Source organism: Oryzias latipes, chromosome 21 (genome assembly GCF_053564925.1).
Source record: "Oryzias latipes strain Hd-rR chromosome 21, Olatipes_Hd-rR_3.1".
Classification (NCBI taxonomy): domain Eukaryota; kingdom Metazoa; phylum Chordata; class Actinopteri; order Beloniformes; family Adrianichthyidae; genus Oryzias; species Oryzias latipes.
In genome coordinates this window covers 23,298,588-23,323,240 of record NC_136257.1, presented here as the reverse complement: position 1 = coordinate 23,323,240, position 24,653 = coordinate 23,298,588, and the positions used below count along the sequence as shown (strand labels likewise).

Here is a 24,653-nt window from a genome sequence, read left to right as displayed (position 1 = left end):
CTGATATCAGCTGAAGAAGGATATGGACCTGAATCTAATGTCTGCAGTCATAACATCGAAGAGAACTATAAACTCTGTTTTGAACCCAGGAGATCAGCTGTTATCAGTAAAAGAAGAAATACCAACCTTGGATAATCGACAGTTATGGACCCTTTTTATTTTTCCCCAACAGCATTACTTTATTATAAAAAAATAAAAAAATAAAAATAAAAATATATAAAAAGAGTAAAACAAATGATTAATCACTTTTGAAAATTGTTAAATTGATTGACTTTTGATGATATTACTTCACTAGCTGCTAAAATTGATAAATTGATTCAAAAATCTTTCCTAATGTAGCATAACTTTGCACATGTTTTTAACTTTTGATACTTGATGAAATTTTGTTATGACAACTCCTGAAACAGTGTTGTGTCTATTTTACTGGTATAGTATTATTTTTTAAAGCATATGAATGATTTTTAAAAGTAACATAATTTGTATATATTTCAGATGCTGCATTTGCCATGTTAATTTCTAAAATAGTTATTTTTGACGTAGTACTTAAGTAATTCATCTTTGGCATGTGCCTTATTGATACCTTATGATTCTTAATTCTGTCTGATAAAACCTAGGAACCAGATATTGATAAATCATGTAATAAAATGGTTATAGTATAACGGGGTGGAATTATATAAGTTCGCTTCCTTCCACTCCCTTTCAAGCAATATTTATTAATTATGTCTAATTATCCTAAGTTTGATTAGTTACTGTATGAATGTATAACTGATGTTTATATTGCTTTTGTGTATAACTTCTATTTGATTGCTTGAAATAAACCATTTCAAATCAAAAAAAAATCAAATCTCGTTAAGCAAAATTGCTATGTTACCGCAGCTTTTTTGGTTTTTTATCATTTTACATAAATACAATGCAATACTGAACCCAAAAGAGCTTTTGGTCATTGATTTCTCAGGTCCCATTGGTGCATTCATCTTCCATGTGCAGTTAATGAAACTAAGCAGGCCTCTCACTGCTGTCACAGAGATAAGTCACAAACAATCATACACCCCTTTCCCCTATTTATCCAAGAGGCAACCTTTCATCATTGGAACTGCATTAGCTTTTGCTGCAAAAAACGAATTCAAAATTACCTATGGGGAATTTTGGACAGTGCTTATGTGACACCGTACATTCTTTTTCCATTTATAGAGAAATGAAAGCATTATTTTGTGAGCATCTGGGCATTTTTAATGTTCTCCACTCTAGGAACCCGGAGAGAACTCTTCCTTCATAGAAACTTCACTTAACTCCAGAGGGAAAAAAAGTGCAAAGCAAGATTTTTCTGTTTGCAACACCGCCTGGAGCTCACTTTCAGCTTTCCTTAGTGGGCTGATGCTGGAGGTCCAGACAAAAATGATAAAGTAGCTGAATTATCCCAGCAAATTGTTTTTAATCAGACCCTGGTCCACCATAGCCTGCAGGAAACAGAGCAGAGACTTTCTCCTCCTGAAAGTCTCCTCTGTTGTTCTACATTCAAAGTCCCACTCTGATCATCTTGTGATCTATTGTAAAAGAGTTCCCGAGTGAGCTTTAAACTATGACGATGCCGTTTTTAGCCAAAATGAAAAGACCTGTGTCGTTTTCTAGGATATGGTCTCTGCAGAGCGACAGTAATGCAATGGAAATTGATGGGCACAGAGTAAGCCTTCCCTCACTTCCTATCATCCCTTTGTTTATACACTCCCCTGCTAGATTAGAGCCCCTCACCGCCCTAACCTAACATTAACACTGCAACAGAAATGGTGAGAAATATTGGAACTATCCAGCTGTACAGTTTTGAGCCAGATGCCAGCTCAGACAAAGACAATAAAGACGCGGATGCATCAGAATGGAGCGGAGCAGGGAGCTTGTGGCGTGCCGATTGTAGGTTTTACCTAATAACTACAAGCTTTTTCAAATGGCAACAAGTTGAATAAAACAAGTTGAATAAAAAATACAGATCAGAAAGTCATCTTTGAGCTTAACACATGTCCTCCATCATGAGAAAAATGCTACAAGAACATGTTAAATCTCTTTTTTTCATAGCCAACATCCACACAGATCTCTGCAGCCATAATTTTCTGCTTCAAACATCTGACTTGGAAATATTGAATAACACCCAAGGAGCTTGTTAGGAGCAAAAAGCTCCCTCTCTCTATATACAAGACATATGCTATTAGGAAGAACGTGATGAAAAGTGAGGGACGATTTTCCGCTGAATGCGGCAGCGGCATACTTAACGGCTAAGAAGAGCTTTCAGTGCGTCGAATTCGACTCAGCCTGGCAAGAAATCAGTTCAGCTTCACTTGTTCAAAGGCCTGAAGAGGATGAGACTATGGAAAGATGGAGAGGCGGTGGCAAGACATAAGGAAAAGGTGGGATAGTCAGACAAGAAGTCAGAAGAGAATGGAAGTGACGAGTGGAGGGGGGTGGAGAGGACAGAGAAGAAAAGAGGGCTAATGAGGCTGTCTGGGACCACCAGAGACTTCTCAACCCAGTCTAAAGCCTGGCTACATAACTGGGGCTCCTGGCACAGAGCTCAATGAGTGAAAGGGACAGAACCCCCCCCCCCTGCACACACACAAACACACAGAAGCTGTCATGCATATGCTCCCTTATCCATCATTGCCCAACTTGGGCTTCAGTCAAGCAACCTATCTGAGGGACTAATCTTTCCGTTCCCCGATGGAACGGCTACAGTTATTTCTTAAACCTTCTGCAAATTGTCAGCGAGAAATAACATACTGCTGTCTGTTGAGGACAAATGGCCCACATTCCTTCTGTGTTATAGTCATTTAATTCTCCCCCTCAGTCCTCCACTGTGGCTTTAACAGATTGCACTTGGCAGAGGATAGATAAAAGACGGCGGTAGCTTGCAGTGTGCTTGCTCAAGAGAAACACATGCAGCTGTACATATATATTTATATATAAATCCCACAAAAATAATACGTACAAAAAATTCTAAGCATTAAAAACCTGAGAAAGCACAAGTTCCGAGAGATTTGCTGCACATGAAAGGAGCTTTTGGTAGACATGCATGGGGATTATGGTCCAAACTTCCGAGGTAGGCTTGCTTGTCAGAATGAGAAAGTGCACCGGCAGATCCGCCATTTCCATTTTCCCTCTGTCCCTCTCCGCTGTCAGACGGACGGAGTGTAATGAGCAAATTAATAGGAACAATTTGTCTTCATTTTTCATTTTTCGGCACTGAGGGGGCCGGTGACATGTTGCCAATGACAGTGCAGAGAGTGGAACCAGGTGGTGGTGGAGAGGAAAAAGAGGAGAGGAAGGGCACCGAAGTGCAGAAACGACACAAAGGGACAGAAGTCTGAGAAGAGAGGAAGACGAGGAAATCCACAAAATGTGCGGCGGAGCAGGAACTAGATGACGACACGTTTGAAAAACAGCTTTCTGAAGGAATATCACTTCCCAGCCTGTGGTGCATTTTAATGCTCACATTAGCGCCTAAACGTTTGCAGTTTTCTGCCGTAAGTGTTTAAGACGTTGAAGGCAAAAAGCAGATGGTGCCTGAGAAATAAAAGGAGGCCATAATAAAGAGCAATGAAGGTTGAATGGAGACAAAAGCTGAAAATAAAGAGGACAGAATGGAGGAAGAAGAGAAAAACAAATACATAACAAGGCTGGAGTCTCAATAAAAGAGGAGATTATGACCTGCTCTTACAATCAGATGGGAACATTACAAGAGGAAATAAAAAAAACCCCACCAGGATTAAAATAGAAATAAAATTGGCTTTTTTTTTGTTTTTAAATGAATTTAACATTGATATTTAATTGTAAATAAAAGATGACTTTTAATGTTCTGTAATAATTTGGGAAACAAGAAAGAAAACATCAAGGGTAATAATTTTTAAAATTAATAATTTCTAAAATTAACATATAAAGATTTTTCCCTTGTTTTTTTTGTAAACCTACTGAATGCATTTCATTTTATGGTTCACAAAGAAACACATGTACAGTCTATTTGGAAAAAAAAAGACTAAAAGAAATGCATGTTATTATTTTAAATCTTCCTAAATTGAACTCTCTGTCTAGTCGGATGATTAAAAACCTGCATCATCCTCTTTTCAGGATGGATTTGCTGTGAGAATGAAATATTACGTTTTTTTGTTGTTTATGTCTAACTTTTTCAAACCAGGCTAAATGTTTACTTCATGAATAATTGAACAAACACTTTAAAAAATATTTATAGTGTTACAAAATCAGGATTATTTTATGGCAATATTTGATTCTTTTTTTTGTTGTTGCAGGGAATTGTTTGTTTCTTGGTTTTTGAAATCCCCCCCTTAATCTGCAGGAAAAGCTACCATTAAAACAGAGCTGTGAGTAATTCAGTAATTATACCTCTCTAAATTCCCCTTTTAAACTGTCACATGGAAAAGAAAAGCCTGGGCTCAGTCTTCACGAGACAGAGGAAATAAAGCGTGATTTTACACTGACAGCTGGCTGTTTGCAGTGTGGCGCAAACCATTTGAATCCATGAATTAAGAAAAAGATTTGCGTCTGAGGATTAAACGTCCTGTGAACGATTTTAATGTCAGTTTGATGGTGTCGGCTCGGTGTGCTGGGGATGCTAAATCCTGCCTGTTCTGGCATGTTTTAGGAGGTTAGCTGTGCACGCTGCACAGATAACTGAAGCATTAAGGAAATAAAAAGAAGCTCACTCAAACCCCAAAATTCTGCCCACGGTTAAAACCCCTAAAAAACAGGAGTTGATTTCCCAAAATGTCATTGCAAAAATGCCAATATTTGCTACTTTGTCAATGTTTTGCCTCATAAAAATGATCAAAAAATGTCTAATGTAAAAGTTATGTAGAAACCAGGTTCATTCATTACAAGTCGGACACTTTGTTAAACACGTTGTGTGACATCCACTGAAGTAGGAAAAACATCAACGCCAACATTCACTTTGAAACAGTATGTGTTACCAAGAGCAACAGCTGGGAATGACACATCCACAGAATAAAAAGACAATTAAAAATAAAGAGGAATGCATGCAACACTAATGTCTGAGCACACAAAATGATGGAAACAAATGCTGCATAACAGTCAAGACCATTCACCTTGAATGTCACCATCAACAAGGGCATCTGTGGGAATCCCCCGCCGCATAAGGATAAAAGGAAAAAGGCAATTAACCAAGTAACAATGGAACAGAGATCTGCTGAGTAAGAGCTTAGTTAGTCTTTTGAGGAAAAGGGGAAATGCTTTCACAAGTTTTAAAGCCAGATTTCCTTTTTTTTCCTCAAGAATTTGTAGATTAACTCCAATTTCTCCCCTAGCAGCTGGATAGCTCAGTTGGGTGGATGTAGGACTGTCATGCATGAAACCTGGGTTGACTTCCCAGTGTGTCCAATGAGCTAGAAAATCCAGTGTGGGTCCTAAGGCCAGTGTTGCATCAACTTAAAATACAGAGTTGTGTCAGGAAGGGCATTCGGCGTAAAAGCTCTCTGCCAAAACACCTGTGCAAATCAGTGACAGAAGGTAAAAAAGAAAATTAAAAAAAAATCTCCAGTTTCTCCCTTTAGGTTAGACCAATTAAATGCTTGAAGGGGCTTTTGTTTTTTTTTTACCCAAAGCAAGACGACTCGATCTCTGACGCGCAGGCTTTCGCTCATGTGGGTGCCGCCCATTTCATGACGTCAAACTCGCCAGTGTGTCTGAGTCTCGCCCACGAAAACAAACAACATCCAAACGTTTGCAAAGATGCGCATATTGTGCATATAGAATAACAGCATTTTGCCAATCACTGCCAGCTCTGCGAAGTATGTTAACCTGGGGGCGGTGCTGGCTGTGCATACTCTTCCTGGAAGAGGCTGTTCTCACTTTGTGATGTCACAATGTGAGGATCTAGTGGTTTTTGTGGATTGGGAGGCGCTGGTGCTCAGAGAGCAGGTTTTTAGAGGAATGCTCAGAGATGACTAAATCTAAATTTTGCTTTGGGGTTGTTTTTTTTATGAGAAATTAACATTATTGTACTCTTAAAACCTCAAAAAGTTGATTTTGCATGACATAGGTCCTTGAAGATGGTTTATTTTGTCCTGTAGGTTCACACAAACTGAACGCATGTGACATAATCAACGTTACCTAGTACCAACAACCACAACAAAACATCAATTTTCAGGTAAGATTAACAGTGGCAGAGTGGTAAAATGAACAATATAGATCTTGTCAGTCCACACTGATGGCAGCAGCATAAGAAGATGCTGCATTCTCCATCATATAAATCAGCAGCTGATGTCACAATCTGGAGTTGCTTCACTTCAGCTGAAGCTTCAAGAATTCTGTTTGTCTCTATAATGTGGTCAGCGGATCTTCTCTTCTGAAGACACATGTTGAGCCGATCGAAGGAATGATTCCCCCAGCAGATAGCAGACCGCAATGTCCGATTCACCAGGATTAAGTGATGAAAGAGAGACTCGGATAACAGGGATCGTTATTTTCACACATGGACTGGCAACTGTATATACCAGACCTTAATCCCATTGAGATTTTTGGGGATTTGGTGGTGGTGGTGGTGGTGTGGGGGGGGGGGGGTGTATATAGGATCATGGCCATTAACTCAAAAGGTTAAGAAGGAAAAAAAAGTGTGCATCTCTGGGCAGAAACACTTGATTTAATGCCAAATTATAAGGTGGTCTAAGAAAACAGTATGCAACGATTTTCTACTGAGGCAAAGCAGGTGACACTTGTCACCCGTTTAAATCTGAGCAGAGTTATCAATACTGCTACTGAGATAGAAAGCTGTTAACTTACACTCACTTTAAAAAAAAGGCTTAACCTTCAGGACCTACTGAAGCAAAATGTGAGAAAAAGAGCAGTCTGCATCATTATGCTTCTACACAAGGCCAAGTGAGCCCGGCCTTAACATCCAAACTCCACCACTGTGATGCTTAGCATGAGCTCTGCTCCTCCGGTTTGCTTTATTCACCTTACAAAGATTACTTGTAAAGAGCGCAAAATTATGCTTGGATGCAAAAACGTTGTTGTTGTTTTTGATTTGTTGCTGATCAACTAAAAGAAACAGCAGTGCTGGCATGAAAATTCAATCAAGAGTTTGGAGGGAAAGTGGCAAAGTCCTCAACTTAAAATCAAATTTGATCCAATGGAAATAGAAAACAGGCTAATAAAAATATTCCTAGGTTCCAGCAAAGAAATGTTGAGTTACCACGATCTGTTCCCAAGTCGCCCGTAACCCCTCCAGGAGCTCTGAGATTGAAACGCTGGATTTGTGAAACGTCTCAATAATCTTTGCCTTTGGCGTTCCGAAAATATTTACTCAAGCGGAAAAGATGTGCCGTCTTCTCATGGTGTCTGTGCTTCCTCCTCCTCTTTACGCCAATAAGGAAAGCCTTTTGTGCCTTTCAGACGGGCCAAATACAGACGCGAAAAATTCCTGTACGCGTCCAGGAAACCACATTTACTCCTTCCAATTTTCATGCGTACCAACAGAGACGCTCATATAGCATTTTCTCATATAGAATGTGCTAAAGTCAGTTTTTTGCCCGTTCACAGACACAATTCTCAGAGAGTTGTGCTCCTAAATCAAACACATCTTGTCAGACTAACAAGCTCTAACGCATTCTTCTTGCGAACCCTTCAGTTAAGGTCATTCTTTTAATAGTTGCAACATACAGGACGGATGCAAACAAACTGTGAACATATAGCCCCAAAAGTCATGACCAAGTGTGTGGCAACACGACTGAGTTGTAGCACTAGCTTTAAGCTTAGTGGGAATATTTCATAATAATCACGAAAAAATGAAAAAAATTCTAAAAAAGAAAAAGAAAAAAGAGTTTTAAAAATTCTTTCAGATTAGTATTTTACTATACTATTTGAAGTAAACCAGCTATATGAAGCCTCTATACAAAGTTTACTGTATAACTGTGTATACTGTTTAAAAAACCCCTCCAATTGTCTTTTGATCGATTTTAAAAGCGTTCCAAGCCATTTTTTTACTACAGTTTTGCCGATTTTAGGCACAAAAAAAACTGTTTGTAGGACAGTTTTTGCAAAGCGGCAGGAGTTCCTTATAAATTCACCTCTGACTTAAGGTCGGGATCGTTGGTGCGGAACAGGGAGCTTGTGGCTCGCCCAGCGAGTTTTCTTTGTCCCATACAATTGCTTTTTTTCTGCTCCTGATTCGATTTAAACAAATAATTACTCAGACATGCAATTTTTAGCTAAATTATCTTTATGGAAGTCCCCCATTATCAGGAAAATGCCACAAGAGCATGTTTAAAACACCAAAAACACAATTTTCATTGGAATGGGTCTTCAAAGAAAAATCTGTCAAGTTTCCATGTATTTTAATAATCCTATAAGGAATATTTGCCTTTTGCCACAAGGCGGACAAACAAGTTGCTTAGGTAAAAATTAGGCCTCTATTTTTTTTATTATTTTAATAAACGTAGTCATCAGTAACTGTATCAGGTACTGTTGGCACAGGTTTAACTCCTTGTAGATGATATCAGGGCATATGTCGGAACAGGCAGACTTCTTCATGACACTGTTGGCTGGCTACAGATTGGGGGAAGATATGACATTAATTAGACGTGACAGCTCCCATTTCCTTCTTCATCTCTTTCAAGGCAGACATCTTCTAGTTTCAGCATGCAAATCTTCCAAGGGTTTTCTTTCCAGTTTGTCATCTGTGTTCTTAGGAATTAAACTGTCACAACCGCTGCTCACACAGGCATGCACGCAGTTGCAAAATCGCTTTATATTTCCCCCCCATCAGTTGATGACACATGAACCCAAATCATGGTTTTCAAAGGAACTAAGCTGGAACTTGAAATACCTATTTTTTATCTGTTGGTCTGTTTCCAAAAGATACACAAAACACTATATTACTAATGTTGGGAGTTCTTTTTTTTCTTAAGTAAACCCTTTTCAGTGGTCAGGCCCACAGAAATGCCTGTTGATTTGACAGATCGCTGATGCACTCTAAGCTGGTGTGTATTTGTGTGAGCATGTGTCAGTGGCGCACCTGTTAGGCTGTCAGGTCGCGTCATTCTCTCATAAATGTCGTAGTTCTGAGGTCCGTAGGGGTCAGCGTTGTGGGGCACAGAGCGAGGCAGAGTGCAGCTGTATTGCTGGGGCACAGCGGTCATGGTAGCCCTGACTGGAGACGATGAGTGGCCGGGCTGCTTCGTCAGCGGAGGGTTGCTGTTGTCCGCCATCGTCAATGGCGAGTTCATGCGGCCTGTCGCCGACCCTGCCGAGGTATGATAGGGCGACGTGGTGCGGCTGGATCGAGAGTTTGTGGAGCTCATGCGTCGCAGTCCTGCCGGGGAGTTTTTCTGGGTGGAGTAGGGCGAGCAGCTGCCAGCGGTGCTGCCGGTGCGCTGGGGAGAGGGCAGCGTCGTGGAGTAGATGCTGGCGAGGGGCTTGGGTTCGGTGACAATCGGAGAGCCGTAGGCACTGCTGACGGTGTTGCGCAGGGATCCGCGGGACGGGGACATACTGGTGGCGTAAGCTGGCGAGTGGGAGCGAGAAGGCACTGAGCTAACCCTTCGCATAGCACGGCCAGGTACTGCTGTCGTCACAGCTTGAACCTGTAAGGAAATAAAAAGAGCAGTGATTTCCGGCTTTCCGGCTAAAGAGATGGCAGTGCTGTGAGGGGGCTCCCCCAGGAAACCAAAGTCACAAGGAACATATCTCCCGTGAGAGGTAAAATAATCCACTGGATACAGTCTTATTAAGACGAGAGGAGATAAACATCTAGTCCATTTAACATCAAGTAAGTTATTTGACAAGGCTGAATGCATTCCTAGTTTGAGCGGCGCACGGCATCGTCAAAGGAAGAGGGAAGAAGAAGAGATCCAAGTCACGGCAGAAACTTTCTTCATGAAGAAAAAAAAAAAGCAATTAAAGGCTATCAGACAGGACATTTCCAAAATAATTTCTAGGAGGCAGAGAGAAGGATTGAGAAAAATACGCAGAGCAGACAACAGATGAATTTATAAAGGTACAAAAAAGGAGGAGTGTTATCAGACATGAAAAAATACTTTGACACCCTCAAAAAACCAGATGACCCAGATTTGCATCAACTTTTTCATCTCTAAAGCTGCGTTCACACCGGGCATGTGACGTGCGTTCAAGTCAATGGTGTTCCGCACAGGATTGTCGCTATCCGACACAAGCGCATGTCACTGGTCTGTTAACCAATCCAGCTGTAAAGACCAAAACATACGGAGAAGCATCTTTTCCAATAATATGGCCCCCGTTTATGGAACAGTCTGCCACAGGACCTGAGAGCCGCAGAGAGCTTTTTAAGTTTTTAAGAAAAGGCTAAAGACCCATCTTTTTAACCTGGCTTTTAGCTGATTTTCTACTACCTTTATTTATTTATTTATCTTTATTTTTATTTTTTTCTATTTTTATTTATCTATTTTATCCATTTTATCTTGTTTTATGAACTTAAAATAGATTGTTAATGTTATTCTAATTTTAATTGACCTTATTTCAATGTTTTATTGTTGATTGCTCTTATCGATATTTACATTTCCATTGTCATTTTCATTTCCAGTGCTTCCTCAGTTGGATCGGCTGCTGTTCAGCCACTGCGGCTCTGGATGGGAACCTGCATCACTGCTTAGCTGTGGTGGAGCGGTCCCCGCCTGTGATGCTGCATTTGGCTGGTTATGCGGCTGTTCACAGAGAAGGAGGTTCCAATTATTAGCGTTTCCAACATCTTGTGTTCGTACTCAGCCTATTTCTTATTATCTTTCCCCATCAGTTAGGGAGGTGGGGGGTGTGAAAGAAGTGGGGGGTTGTGTGAAGGTACGGGGAGGGGGGCCCTACTTTTAAATTTTTTATTTTTGTTATTTTTCTTTTTATTTTAATGCTTGTTTGTACATTATTTATTTTGTTTTGTTTAAATATAAAGCACTTTGTGTTATACTTTTATATAAAGTGCTTTGTAAGTAAAGTTTGATTGATTGATTGATGTCCGCCACCTACGGTTGGTGTCGTGTTTTCTCATGAATCTTGCTCCAGGCTTTTACTTTCACCGCTCCATTCCGAGATCTGAAAGATTCGCTGTCATATAGTCCAGGCCAGGCACAAACTGCAGTTCTACATTTCTCTTCCACGATCAATGTTCAAACAGTTGGCACTTCCGTGAATTGAAAGGGACGCCATCCATACGTCACTACAAAATCAATCCCTGATTGGTTAAAGTTTGACCTGGTTTAAGTTTCAGTGTGTGTTCTATGGCCACACATTTGGCACGAAGAAAATGAAAACGGTCTTCAAAATGTGCATAGCTACACGTGAACACGAGAGTTTTGAACGCTTAAGTCCAAAACGCTAACAAAACGTGGCTACTTATTAATTTTTCTAGACAGCACAACCATTTGTTTTCTCTTCACTCAAAGTGTATGAAGGATGACCTTCTTGGCTGTTTTGGCCCATGTGTTCATCACATCCACAAATCTTAAACTGTGACGAACAATAACACACTGCGACTGTCAGTACCTGTGCTGACGCCTGGCCTTCAGCCTTCCTCACCAGGGTACCTGTGCCAGCACCGGGGAAGGAGTGCTGCACCCTCAGCTCAGCCTTGCCCTGGCTCTGGCTGCTGAGATAGCCACTACTGGCATCCTGATAGCCGCTATCGGAGTACGAGTTCATCTGAGCCGAGCCGCTCGAATTCCCTGCGGATCCTGTCAAAGGGAGAAAGAGAGACAGTCAGGGCAGAAATGAAAGGCGAGGAAGCCAGAGGAGGAAAGGAATGGAGGCAGAGGGGACGAACGTCCCAAGAAGTTTCATAACTGACGTGACCTTTACCTAAACAACCTTTCTAATGACCGACATCACTGCAGGGAAGATAACAGCTCTGCCAGCCAATGTTTTAGTTTGCCTTCGCCGAGCTTTCAATATAACCTTTAGCAGCAGATCAAGTGTTATCACTAGCCTCTTTGACACAGACAGAAGCTCTGTTTATACTTAAATATAATAATGATACTTTTCACAAAGCACAGATTGCCACCTTTACTCCCCACTGCAGTAAAACTACAAACTCCATAGTAGAAGGATACTTTATTCTTTTTTTAGGTTAAAATCTGCATCGGCTGCACACATAGGTAAATACCAGCCCTGTACTATATTTTTTAGACTATAAGTTGCTGCGGAGTATAAGTCGCAGCAGCAAAAAAAGAAAGAAAAACATTTAAAAAGCTAAATAAAAAAATTAAAAAAACATAAGTCGCATTTTGGGGAGAAATCTATTTATGAAAATATAGGACCAAGAATAAACATTTCATCTTGAAAGACAAATCATAATTATGGAAAAGATAACAATTATAGATAAAAATATAATTTTTTAAGTAAACACATAGAAGTCATCCCCTGGCCAAACTATGCCAAAAAACCAAGACCTATACACCAATAAAGATGGTACTTGAAACATGAGGGAATAAGTGCGGCAAAAGCTACTAAACAGAATCTATTTCAGAAAAAATGCACATCCACTGCTATCTCTGGCTTTGCCAAGGAGCTGGATGGAAACCTCAACACAATTAGGAGACGTCTTTGTGACCGTTTGTGCTCCTAAACGCCACCCATCCAGAATGCATCTGGGCAAAGTCACCATTGCAGTATGTGAGTGAATTTGATCACATGTAGCTTCATCTCCAAAAAAGCTGTGAAAGTGTGCTGACATGTTTCACAACCTGAATCTTTTGGGGTAATGGACTCGGCATCATACCCTTCACTTATGTCCCCTACTGGCTCAAAGGGGAAACTACTCTGGCCACACTTTAATGCAGATGGGAGAGGCACAATGAGGGCACAATGTCTGCTTTTCAGCATGCTGGGAAAAAAGGGGTTAGGGGCACTCAAACACTCAAGTGCCAGTATAAATATAGCAGAAAATTACCATCAATGCAGAGAAAAGAGGACTGCGGAGGATAGAGAGAAGGCAACAACAGACCCTCACTTTCATGAAGGGAAGACTGCTCTGGGGAGTACAGAGACACCTGCTCTGACTCAGTCCTAATTCGGTAGCTGGGCGACTGGGAGCTGTCAGTCACTCGAGACTTGTTGTCCCCTGAGGTGGAGACATCTGAGAAGAAAGAGCAGACCACAAGGTTAAACAAGCAGAGTAAAAACAACACATTCGATCAGGGATTTTTTTTTTTTAAGTAAAGAAAACTATGCGTGCTTCTTTTCAATTATGCACGGTTATCACTTTTTGATACCTCACTAATATTTTCTGACACTCCTCCCCCTTTTCGTGCACAAAGGCAGCTAGTTTGTTCGACAGAAACTGGAATTAGCCATCTCTCGAGCCTGTGCACAATGCCTCCGTATAGTCACAGCCCAGTTAAGCGTGACCAGAGTGAATGGACTCTTCTGCAATCACCAGAACAAAAGGCAGCAGACAGAAAGGACGTGAAATGATGGCAGAAACCCAGCCTGCTTAGTTGGGTTTGAATGAGAGCTGAATGCACTAAAGTACTTACTATTGTTGCCTAAGCTGTCCTGCTGGAAAAAAAAACAAAAAACGGTTGACACGCAGGCGATGGCTGACAACCTGACATGTTGCACTTTCCCCTCCAGACACCTTAGGGTGTTTGCATCTCTACGGGCTGGATTGGCGCAGTCCAGTTTAAAGATGGTCTTAAACCAAATTGCCAGAATGCAGAAGATTATCGCCTGCAGGGAAAAAGTCAACCCTTATGTGACCTGGATCTGTCGACTGCTGTAAACTCACTTTAAATTAGTCCTTCTCACCGTTCACCAACTGTGTCACTTCTGGCAGGGTAGGTAATGATATAAAAAGAGTCCTTTATCGCTTTGAACTGCAAACACAGTTCTAGGCAAGGTTATTTATAAAAAACGGATAAATACAATCAACCTCCCAGGGCTGGTATTAGGATATGAAGCCAACAAAGAAACATCTAGTTGTCGTGACTGTTGACAGAGACACAACTAAACAACTTGAAAGATTAAACAGGAATTCAAACTTTAGAGAAGCTCCGACGACACATACTGCAATGTTAAATATTTCACTGCATAATGGTTTAAGCCTTGTCTGCTTTGACTGGCAACCCATTCCTTCGCCTAACAATAATTGGGATAGGCTCCAGCAACCTCGTGACCCTGACAGGGATTCACCAAGTTCAGAGAATGGAAGGATGGAGCAATGATACAGAAAAACAAGAGCGTCTTGGTAAACCATAGACGTTTTTTTTTTTTTTTAATTACAATTTAACAATGTTTTAGAAGCATCTATGTTACTGTTCATACTTCAAGCATAACTTTAAAATAATAAACAGAAAAGAAACTGTGATCACTTCAAACATTAGTTGTGATTTCATTTACTGCTTATGCTGTCTTTAAGATTAAAATCATCATAAGTCAAAGGTTTAATATTCTTTTCATAATCAACTAAAGGGTTTGGTTAATACTTTGTATTAAGATAACTCCATTTAATGATCAGAAATTAACAAGCATTAGTTATGTCTTTAGAAGTCTTTAAAGGACATATTAAGACTTGTATTGGTTTTTGAAGATGTCTAACAAATGCCTTATACTCTATATATTAATTCAAGGATTCAAGGATTTGTAGGATTCAAATTAAATAAAGTAAAGAAAGGGCAGGATAATTACAGGATATCAGAAACATTTACACCAAATAAATGGCTTATAAGTGATTAACTTTAATAAAGTAATAACTGTGCCTTTCCTAGTAGTTCATTCATCGTTTTACAGCCTCTCAAACCTTTCAAACCAAGTATGGTTGAACTGCTAAGCCCAAACCTGAATAACTTGCATCTGTAACATTCATGACTTTTACAGTAATTCTGTAGAACGGTTAGCAACCCTTTTTTTTGTTCTGTTTTAGAGGTGAACCTGTGTTTTTAAACATTTTATCATTAAACGTGATAAAAGGGATTCGCAACCTTTAAGGGCTGATATTTTTAATGCTTTCATTCTTATGTGCATTCACATTTTGCATCTGCGGTGACTCCTATACCTCTGTCAAATATGATACTTTCATATCGAACGATATGAGCAGCGGGGACAAAGACAAGGAGAAAACTGGATTTTCTGCTGTTGTTCCTCCCCCTGCAGCGGGTGATTGCTGCGCCTGCATCGACATTTCCACGGGGCAAAGAGACCCGTTTTCCTTCTAACGCTTCTTTCCCTGCAGGGTTAGTCAATGGGTCACAAGGCCAATAAGCTTAAAAATAATGTCAAACATTTAGAGCTGACTTCATCCAACGTGGAAAATGTACACTAACCTCACCGGACTCTCATTTCTCATGTTTGGAAGTCAATAGACAACCAAAACAGTGATTACGATTAGTCCCAGACTCTGTTCTAACTAATGAAAAGCACTCAGCAAGGAAATGGGGAGCAGACAGCAAATGAGAAAAGCAAATGGCATTAATATTCCCAGAGCATATGTACAGCAATAACACACCCCTGTGGGGACAACTGACAGAATCGACAATAAAAGATTAATGGCCATTGCAAAAATCCCGCTTTCCGCTGCAATTAAGAAACCGTGAAAGACATTAGAAAATGCGATTCATTATCTGTTCTCCTAAAGATCTGATAAGGATGAGGGCTACACAAAAAGACACCGAGGGGGTCTGAGGAAAATCCTTCCGCTACCTGTCACTAATGCCGTTCTGTTTGACTGAGCAGACACAGCTTAAATGACTATTAAAACGAGAACATGCCCGGAGCTGTCAAATGCCTGGATGAAAAGGCTCGCATTAGTGTAGATGATGAGGGAAATGTAAAACATGGCAGGACTACAACCCCGTCCACTGACAGCCACTAAGTGAAAAGTAAAAACACTTAGTGAAACAGTTATGCCTCACTGTCTCCGCACTTCATAAATTGATTTAACACCACGTGTCCCATCATTACCATTCAAGTGGACCACAGCAAAAAGAAGACAACTGATGGTTATTAATGTCTTTTAGGATCAATTAATTAAACAAAAACAAATCATTAGCGCTTAAAAAAGGATGGGCACTAATGGATACTTTGAGAATCTACTTTCTCACACAGGAAAACTAAAAAAATCTTTCTATGTTTGTCTAATGTTGAAGAAATTTGTCTGAATGTGAGCTTAGAAATTCCTTCCAGGACGATAACTTGAGTGAAAGGAGTGAGGTCAGAACACCAAATGCTTTTGTGAAATGTTAATATACTTTAAATTGACTGTATTTAGAACCAAGTAATCGTAGTTCAGTTGCTTAGGGAGCTAACGTACCTGCTGTTTTCCATGGCAGGGACTTCTCAGATGAACTGTGAGAGGAAAAGCAAACCAAAAAGTTAGAAAATGTGTGAGAAATTATTTCTTTCTTTGTCCGGAATTTGTCATTCTGCCTGGTACAACCAAATCTTCAAAGTTCTCTTTGGTCAATGCAAAATTCATGTACACAATGATTGTTAAAATGTGTTTTTTTAATTAAACCAGAAAAAATAGAAATATAGAAGAAAACAACATGACAATAGTACAGCGAATTTTAATCAAATGCTACAAAAAATAAACTGTGTGACACGGTTTTACCTTTTTATAAACCTTTATATAATATAAAGATCCTAGAGCCTATCTTTAAAAAAAAAACAGCCATAAACATGTTTGCTGGGCCTCACAAACACCACTGGAAGCTGGTGTAAAAACAAAACTATGAGTGAACAGGATCCAGGAACGCCACTATCTTACTTGGACCAAATGGAGCGAGGCAATGTTCAAAAAAGTCCTTTGATCAGAAAAACTGAAAACTAATTCTGATAAACATAAGCATGGCTCCCTCTGGCCTATGGGATGGAAGGCTTACACATCTGAAATAGATTAATGGGTGGGTGCAGACGTCTTAGAACAGTCTAAGCTGTTGTGGAGGTTCCTCTCACAATTACAAATACTTGTCTTCTGAGTCTCAAGATGGGTATGGACAGATGGGGGAGTCAGGGGGGATGCTGTAGTGGTAAACATGGGCCCCTATCAATCATTTTGAACCATTTTGAAATATAATATTCAAAATGAGTTTGTTTCTATTAAGAATAAATGGTTGGTAAGATGTTTTGCACATGAAAAGCTCAATTCAGATCTGAAAAGGCAACATGTTAACATTTTATTTCTCTAGAAGATGAACTTTTCTGTTCCTCCGTTCACTTCTACCAAGTTTCACATGACAAATGAAGGTGCCTGACATGATAATAAAAAGAAATATCTCAGTGTGTTGTGACGACACTGTTATAAAAAAGCACTTTTAACCTCATTTAATGCACTGCCCACTCCCCCAACAATTAATCCTTTTACTTTCACTTCTTCTGTCTCTTTGAAAAATGTGAGCATTAATGAAAAATGAGAATTGTGTTCTCAGAAAAATAAGCACAGAGAAAAAACATTATGTATTGTTTTTTATAGATTGATGAAGATTTAATTGATACATTTACTCAAATTTTAAAAGGAGAAAAACAGCACATGTTTATTTTTTTAACAAAATAAATGTGTTTCTTCTTTTTCTTTACAGAGTAATAATACTGGAGTGACGGGGGAAAACACTATTTTTTTTGTTTTTTTTAATACAATGAATCTTATATAAAGACTTTATTTGGATTTTTTTTCAAGTTTCCTAAGCATAAAACTTGTGCAAACTGTTCTGTACTATTTTGATTACTAGATGTCATATTTTCTACTTTGTCTCCAGCTCTTTTCCTCAGATTTGCCTCACAACAGTTCTGCATAAAATGCTGGACTCTAAATTAAGACTTTTATTGCTCGTTAGAGAAACAAAAGCCTTTTGTCAAACGGCTACTATGTATAAAACACTGACTCATTCAGCTCAAAAAAAGTTGCAGGCTTTTGCTTTATGTCTTGTATAACACTGCTGTATGACAGAAACTGGCTATTATTATTTTTAAATTTAAGGTATTGATACAATCAAGCACAACAGACTTAATACTTGCCTTAGTACAATAAATATTTATGTTTACACCTACTATTAAAAAAATATCTTTATTTTTCAATTAAACAAAAGTTTTTCCTTTAGTGGTTTATTTATGGGGGGATTTATTACTGCAAGAATGATGTTTTGTTAATATGCTTTTTCTGTACAGCATTTCCTCATCTCTTTTTTTGTCAGGGTCTTTCCCATCCTTTTTTTTTTAAAGAGTGCATTGTGTTCTGCTTCCTGATTGGCTGCTGACCTTGTCTCTAAATCTCCTCTGTGCCGTGTCTGCTGTACAGAGACGTGGCACTTGCAGCTTGCCAAAATCTTCAATCGCGAGCAGATCTTTGTTTTTATTCGATGAAACTGGACTTATTTCTCTATTAAGGTTTGAACTTTAAAAGTGAAAAAACAAGAGAAAAATGAAAATGCTCATGAGAAAAGTGTGGGTTTTACAGCGTTTAAACATCTATATTCCTACTTTGCAGATTTCACCTATTGTAGGTTATTTTTAGAACGTAACCCCAGCAATAAACAATGGAAAACTGTACAGCACTTCCATACAATTATTTTTAAAGTGTTTTATACAAAGATGTTTTATTGTAACCTGTGTTCGACTTTTCTGGTCTTTGTAAAGGTTCCACCGTTCTACTGGTCATCATTAATAACCCTAGTGTATCTTGTAACTTATATTTAACATTTTAAAAATACCACAAGCATGTGAGTGGTTTGAACGTCTAAACTGAAAACCTTTTGCTCTACAAAACATCTTCAACAGGTTACAATCAAGTGGAAAACTGGACACTGTCATCACGAGTGACTCACAGCAGGCCTAACAATGGAAGGACTCTGTTTTTCCCATAAACCCCTTTGATTCTTGAATGAGTGGGTGGGGTGAAAGGTGCGCCCCTTTTTGATGAGTTTTACCAGAGGTCAGAATAGATTATCCACTCTTTCTATGCTTGAAGAAATGAAAAGTGTAGCCCCCCACTAGAGGTGTCGTGAAATGTAATGACTCTCATCAGAACGCCTAAGGGTTCTGTCGCCTCTGCTGTTGCCCCCACCGTGCTATTGAGCCTCACATTTATAATGTAATGTCTATGTTAAAAGCTGATCTCCACTGAAGCCCCCTCGCCCTGGAGCAAGCACTTTGTTTGATTGTTTGTGTTTTTAAAAGAAAGGAAAATGTGTGTCAATGGTGCTACATGTTTATTTATGGGGCTGGAATGGGGGGGGTGCTTGTTGTGTAAAGTGCCAACATTTGCATGTTTTAGTAAAACCTGAACGAGCAGAGAATGCTAATACTTTTTTTTTACATCTCCACCTGGTTTGGTTTGTTCCTTAGCGGTGAATCACAGGACCAAACTGGATGGAATAATCCCACAGTTCCAACAGATGCTCACCTGTGGGCGGGTCAAGACGGGGGGCGCAACAGGAAGAAAATAGCTAGTCCAGCTAATCCTCTACATCAGGCGTCCCCAAATCCAGGCCTCAAGGGCCAGTGTCCTACACGTTTTTCAACAAACCTGCCATTGAGGCTCCTTATTGGCTAAACACACCTGATCCAGGTAATCAGCAGCAAATAAGGTAGGGTTTCTGGAAAACTAGCAGGACACTGGCCCTCGAGGCCTGGATCTGGGGACCCCTGCTCTACATGGTAACAAGTGTTTGCACTTCTTCACTATTTGACATCCGATTACATTTTCTGACTTCTTCCTGATCCCCTCTTCTTCATTTCATTTTGCCTTTCCTAATACTCTGTGCTTAGGCCATTTACTTCCACCTCCATACTGTACAGATCATCCTCAACTGAAGTGTTGTTTCTTCTGCACCGGACTGAAGCTTTCACGCTTGACCATCCCAAGCAACTAATCCTCTGACATATCTTTAAAATCAATTGCAATACTAAATCTTTGCAATACTACATCAGTGTTGACGTTCTTTGAATTACTGTAACTCTTCAGCCGTTTACACCAGAGTCAGGTGAAATTACGATAAAGAGTTACCGTAATTAACAGACAACGTGGATCTATTTGAATGTGTTGGAATAGAATAGATGTCCTCCGTCATCAGAAAAATGCAACAAGAACAAGTTAAAAACAACAAACACAATTTTTCTTGGAGTTGGTCTGTTATGATTATGGAACTTATTGAAAGAAACCTAGGTTATATCACTCTTTACTTTAGTACCTCAGACATTAAACCCCTCAACTATATGACATGGTATATTGTCATTAACCCTCTAACAGTTTACATTTTTTCCAACTACCATTACTAGTGCCAGCTTTGCGGCGTTGTGCAGCACCTTACGTTCAGTGCACTTTGGTGCAAAGCTGCTATGAAAAGCTGCTTTTCTACACATCAGAATCAGCTGATTCAAAGCTATCGCCTAAACAGTCAAAGATTTACAGTATGTCAAAGAGTGGGTTTTATTTGCTAAATGATCTCTTGATCTTCAGATAAGTTTAAAGTAAAAATAGAGACCTCAGGAATGTCTCTTCTAGGAGCTGTTTTTGCTTTCTGTTAGTTAAACCTCCATAAACATACTGACTAATTTTGTTTAAACCAAGTGAAACAGAGAAATTCTGTTGATATCAACAGCTTTAGCAATGCATTTCAGTTTGCCTTTTTGCATGCATAACTGTTTCACACCTGCACAAACATCTTCACACCTCTCAGCAGCAGTTGTCATGCAAAAGCATGTTTGGAGGAAACTTGGCATCGGGTTAAAAACTTTTTACATCTCGAACCCTTTCACACGGCCACTTTGCTTCGCCTTTTATTTTTTTGCATCGCCGTTCTGTGTGAAACATACTGTTCAGCGCGAATGTTTTACAAAGCAGCAAAATGTCGCCCGTGTTGCTCTTTTTACCACGGGAACTAGAGATGGCGTGCTCTGGGGAGACAGCCACACAGTCAAAACATTTGATAAGCCAGTCTTATCAAAGATTTTTGGTCTTTCTTTCCACTCTGAGCTCCAGGTTTTTCCCCATCATGCTGAGAATTGTGCATTTGATATAATATATAGAATTAAATCCAGACATTTGTATGAACCAAAATCACTAGAGTGTAGGCAGAATGAAGTTGGACCTCAGTCACGCCGTTATTCCCATGTCTATGTGAAAAGGACTTCAGAGGAAGCAGATTTTCCTGGAATAAAATCTCTGGAAACTACAGTATTTTTCCTCTCCTTATTATATGAACAAGGTTTCACGTTTACATGACATTGCAGAAACTAGGTTATGCTGTTTGATGCAATTCATTTCATTTAAAACATGGCTGACATGAACCTGTGAAACCGAGTCACTCTCCTGCCACACATGGATGCAGATTTCTGTGATGCTTATTATTCTCACTAAGTTTTTTAAGTAAAAAAAAAATAGAAAAAAAAACAAATGATAGTGTTTAGGCTCATTATAGTAACCATAACACCTGATTGCATTAAAGAAAAAAACTAAAATATCAAAGATGGTAAAAGCTTGAAAAGTCCTTTAAAATTGCAGGAAAAACTATACATAAGCATCGAAATTAATTTTGGCAACAACACAAACCGACAGCAGACCCATACAGCCCACAATATTAAAAAAAAAAAAAAAGCTGAGCAGCTTATAACAAACCTATAATACCATAAGGCTCCATAAACTATAAAATCTGGAGACTGCTGGGGAGGAAGGAAACACCATGTGTTGGATTATGGCTTTCTGTGTGTGTTTGTGTGTGCATCTTCTGATTACCTGCTGCTACCGGTGCCTGGTGACTCCGCTTCAAGTCTGCATCTTTCCAGCTGATTGGCCACAATCTGCCTCTCCACTTCCAGCTCCCGAGTCAGCCGTTCGAACTGGAGCTCCTGCGGGAGAGCGCAACATATATAACGGGCATGGGACTGAAGGTCAACTTAATGCACCGTCATCGGGGCTTGCTATGAAGTTTGCAGTGACAAATGTCGGAACCATAAAGCCAACAGGAGGCTTTGCACCTTCACAGCTTGCCGTTTGCACATTTGTGCAGCATCACAGTGTGTGGGGTTAATGATAGAGGAAAAGGTAATGAGGGAAAGCTGCTCTAAAAACACTTTTTTATCTACCAATTTGTAAGTAAAGAGACAGTTCTAAACTATAAATGAAAAATACAAGACAAATTTTTAAAAATAAACGTTAAACACAGAGAAAAAGGCCCACAGAATAGATGATATTGCTATTTTCCAGCCCACACAGAAGAATAAGCACCTCTTTAGTGAGGGATATTTAGCCTTTGTGGCACATTCATAATGAGAGCCAGGAAGAAATCAGCATTTGACTAATTATCTAGCCTGAACAAGCCTCTACTTCCTACCTCTGCATTGTGGTACTCAAGACTTTCTCATATACACAAATACAGCAGATATTTACAAGTAAACACAAAGAATGCAGCATGTCTCACAGCTAACTCACCATAAAGTCCCTCCACAGATGCAAGGTTTCTCTCATTGCTGTCCTTTGCTGTCCCATGTAATGGCCATTACCATGGTCAATTACATTCACAGCCAGCCGCCCACACACAGGCGAGCACACACAAACTGGATACTTCTTTTGTGACCTGTCTGAGGAAATTTCAAGAGTCTACATCAACGCGACCAGCCTTCTTTTCACACCTCTCCTGTGTTCCCTGGGGCTGCGCTGAAAATTCACTCCACACATTGTCGACATGCTCTGCTCATCCCTCCCACTGCCAAACTTTAAACCCTCCACTGCCTGACTCTCCTCCTCTTCAGCTGAGGATATCTAGCGCTTGGCTGCAGTGGGAGCCAGTGAAGATGGGTGGGGGGAAAGCTGCTACGCTCAGCTCACTTAGTGCACTGGCATTTCTAATGAGGCTCAGACGCCAAACTTTATAAAACGAAGACGGATTCGTCTCTGATCAATCCCCTCTAATGATTCTGCTGCACCATTCAGACCACCACAATGAAATCTGGATATGGGTCGGAATTAGTCCTCATCAATTCATTCTCAGTCACACCTTTAATCTGTTTCTTGATCACATATTAAAGACTCAGATGAACGAAAATCATGTTTTTGGTGTTTTTAATGTGTTTTTAATTTAATTAAGCTCATTGCAACGTTGAGCATTTCTTTATACAAATTGTTGTGAATCAGGAACAGATGAAAAATGTTGCTGGCGGGACACAAGCACCATGCTCTGCTCCATTCTGATGCATCTACTTGCAGACAAATAGATCCATTAATGTCTTCTTTTTTTTTCTCATCTGAGCTGGCTCAAAACTGTTCGGCTGGATAGCTCTAATATTACTCGCAATTTTTACTGCACCAGTAAGGTTCGGTTGGGGTTGTAAGGGGCTATAAGCTAGTGGGAGAGGATGTAAGCAAAGAGCTCTCAGCAACATGGAAGAAATGGCGGCAGGGCTGCTCTGCGCCCATGGTCCCGCCCACAACTCAGAGGGGAATTTCTAATCACCTCCTGCCACTCTGGAGAATATATGTCCTTATAATGACACAGGTTTTGTTGTTGTTGCTAAAAATAGGCATACTTATAATTAAAAGACCACTGGAAACACTTTTACAATAGATCACAAGATGATCAGAGTGTGACTTTAAGATATCTTACAGATGGTGTTTCAAATTAGGCATCTTAAAGTAAAGGTTTGGATAAAATGATGAATTTACAAAAAAAAAAGCATTAATAAAAATTTGAGATGAACAAATCCAAACAAAAAAATATCCCAAACAAAGGTGCTTTTACATGCTAGCTGATCAGAGTTTGACAGTTTTTGTGTACTTGTATGAGCCAGACACATCTGAGTAGATAGTTAACATATGGTAAGAGACGCTGAATAAACAGCCATCTCTGAGATTCCTTGGTCTTGTAAATGTCACTATTCTTGGCCTGCTACTGCCAAGCCTTCTGTCTGATAAGCTCATAATCCAATCGTTTTGTTTTGTAAAGTGTTACCCTCTCAAGCAGAGGGACTTCTTTTAAGGCTGGACAGTCCTTATTAGAGAGTTGTTAGCGTAGATAGAAGAGAAAGCTGGACGACTTTACAATTGGTCAATTAAACAGCTTCCTGTCTACAACAGACAGATGTATATCCAGCTCTAAATTGGAGTAGCACTGAGAATTGTACTCAGCTCCATCTATGCAGTCCTTACATGTCTTCTTAAACACTTGACTCAGTCTTGGTTTGGTTGTAAAATGACTGGTTTCGATTTTGTCGTACTGTGTTTAATCCATTTAAATGATTACAAAAGCACAGCCAATGATTCATGACGACTTTGCAATAACACAGGAATATGTGTTCAAAGTGTCTGCTGGGGATGCAAAAAGATCACACCAACAAGCTTTGGCTTACAGCCCAGTGAAGGTGAAAAAAGACGGAGACTTGATCATTAAAACAAGACTCTAAATACACTTTTATTGTCATTACAATGAGCTTATTAGGCTAGAGCTGACAACACTCCAAGAGCTGAGTCAAGAGCTGATTCTGCTCTCTTGTGTCCTCTGACAGACCTTAAGCCAACAGATGACACATGGCAGCCGGTCAAGCTACAAATGCATACACTAACATGTCATCTGCATGGGCACTGCTGACAATACAAGACCCATCTGCAGCGCCTGAAGTGGCATCGGCCCACTGCCGGTTCAGCACATGAACTGTAGCCAAGTTAGAGAGGCTAACGCAAACACTAACAAGCTTTG

At 39.8% G+C, this 24,653-nt stretch overlaps 1 protein-coding gene across 16 annotated transcripts in view; it reads right to left on the bottom strand.

Moving 5' to 3' along the window:
- Nucleotides 1-24,653, bottom strand: part of LOC101173987 (plakophilin-4) — a 93,241-nt gene that overhangs the window by 31,434 nt on the left and 37,154 nt on the right. For 3 of the 16 annotated variants that reach the window (XM_023950631.2, XM_023950636.2, XM_078939598.1), the window contains 6 exons: nt 21,698-21,810; nt 16,280-16,314; nt 12,923-13,108; nt 11,521-11,708; nt 9,029-9,596; nt 5,103-5,129 (listed from right to left, as the gene is read on the bottom strand). In XM_023950631.2, coding sequence (XP_023806399.1) covers nt 5,103-5,129; nt 9,029-9,596; nt 11,521-11,708; nt 12,923-13,108; nt 16,280-16,314; nt 21,698-21,810 — 1,117 coding nt within the window. Of the gene's footprint in view, nt 1-5,102; nt 5,130-9,028; nt 9,597-11,520; nt 11,709-12,922; nt 13,109-16,279; nt 16,315-21,697; nt 21,811-22,393; nt 22,674-24,653 lie in introns of those variants that run through there. The other 13 variants (XM_023950638.2, XM_078939606.1, XM_078939604.1 and 10 more) reach the window with 7 other exon arrangements.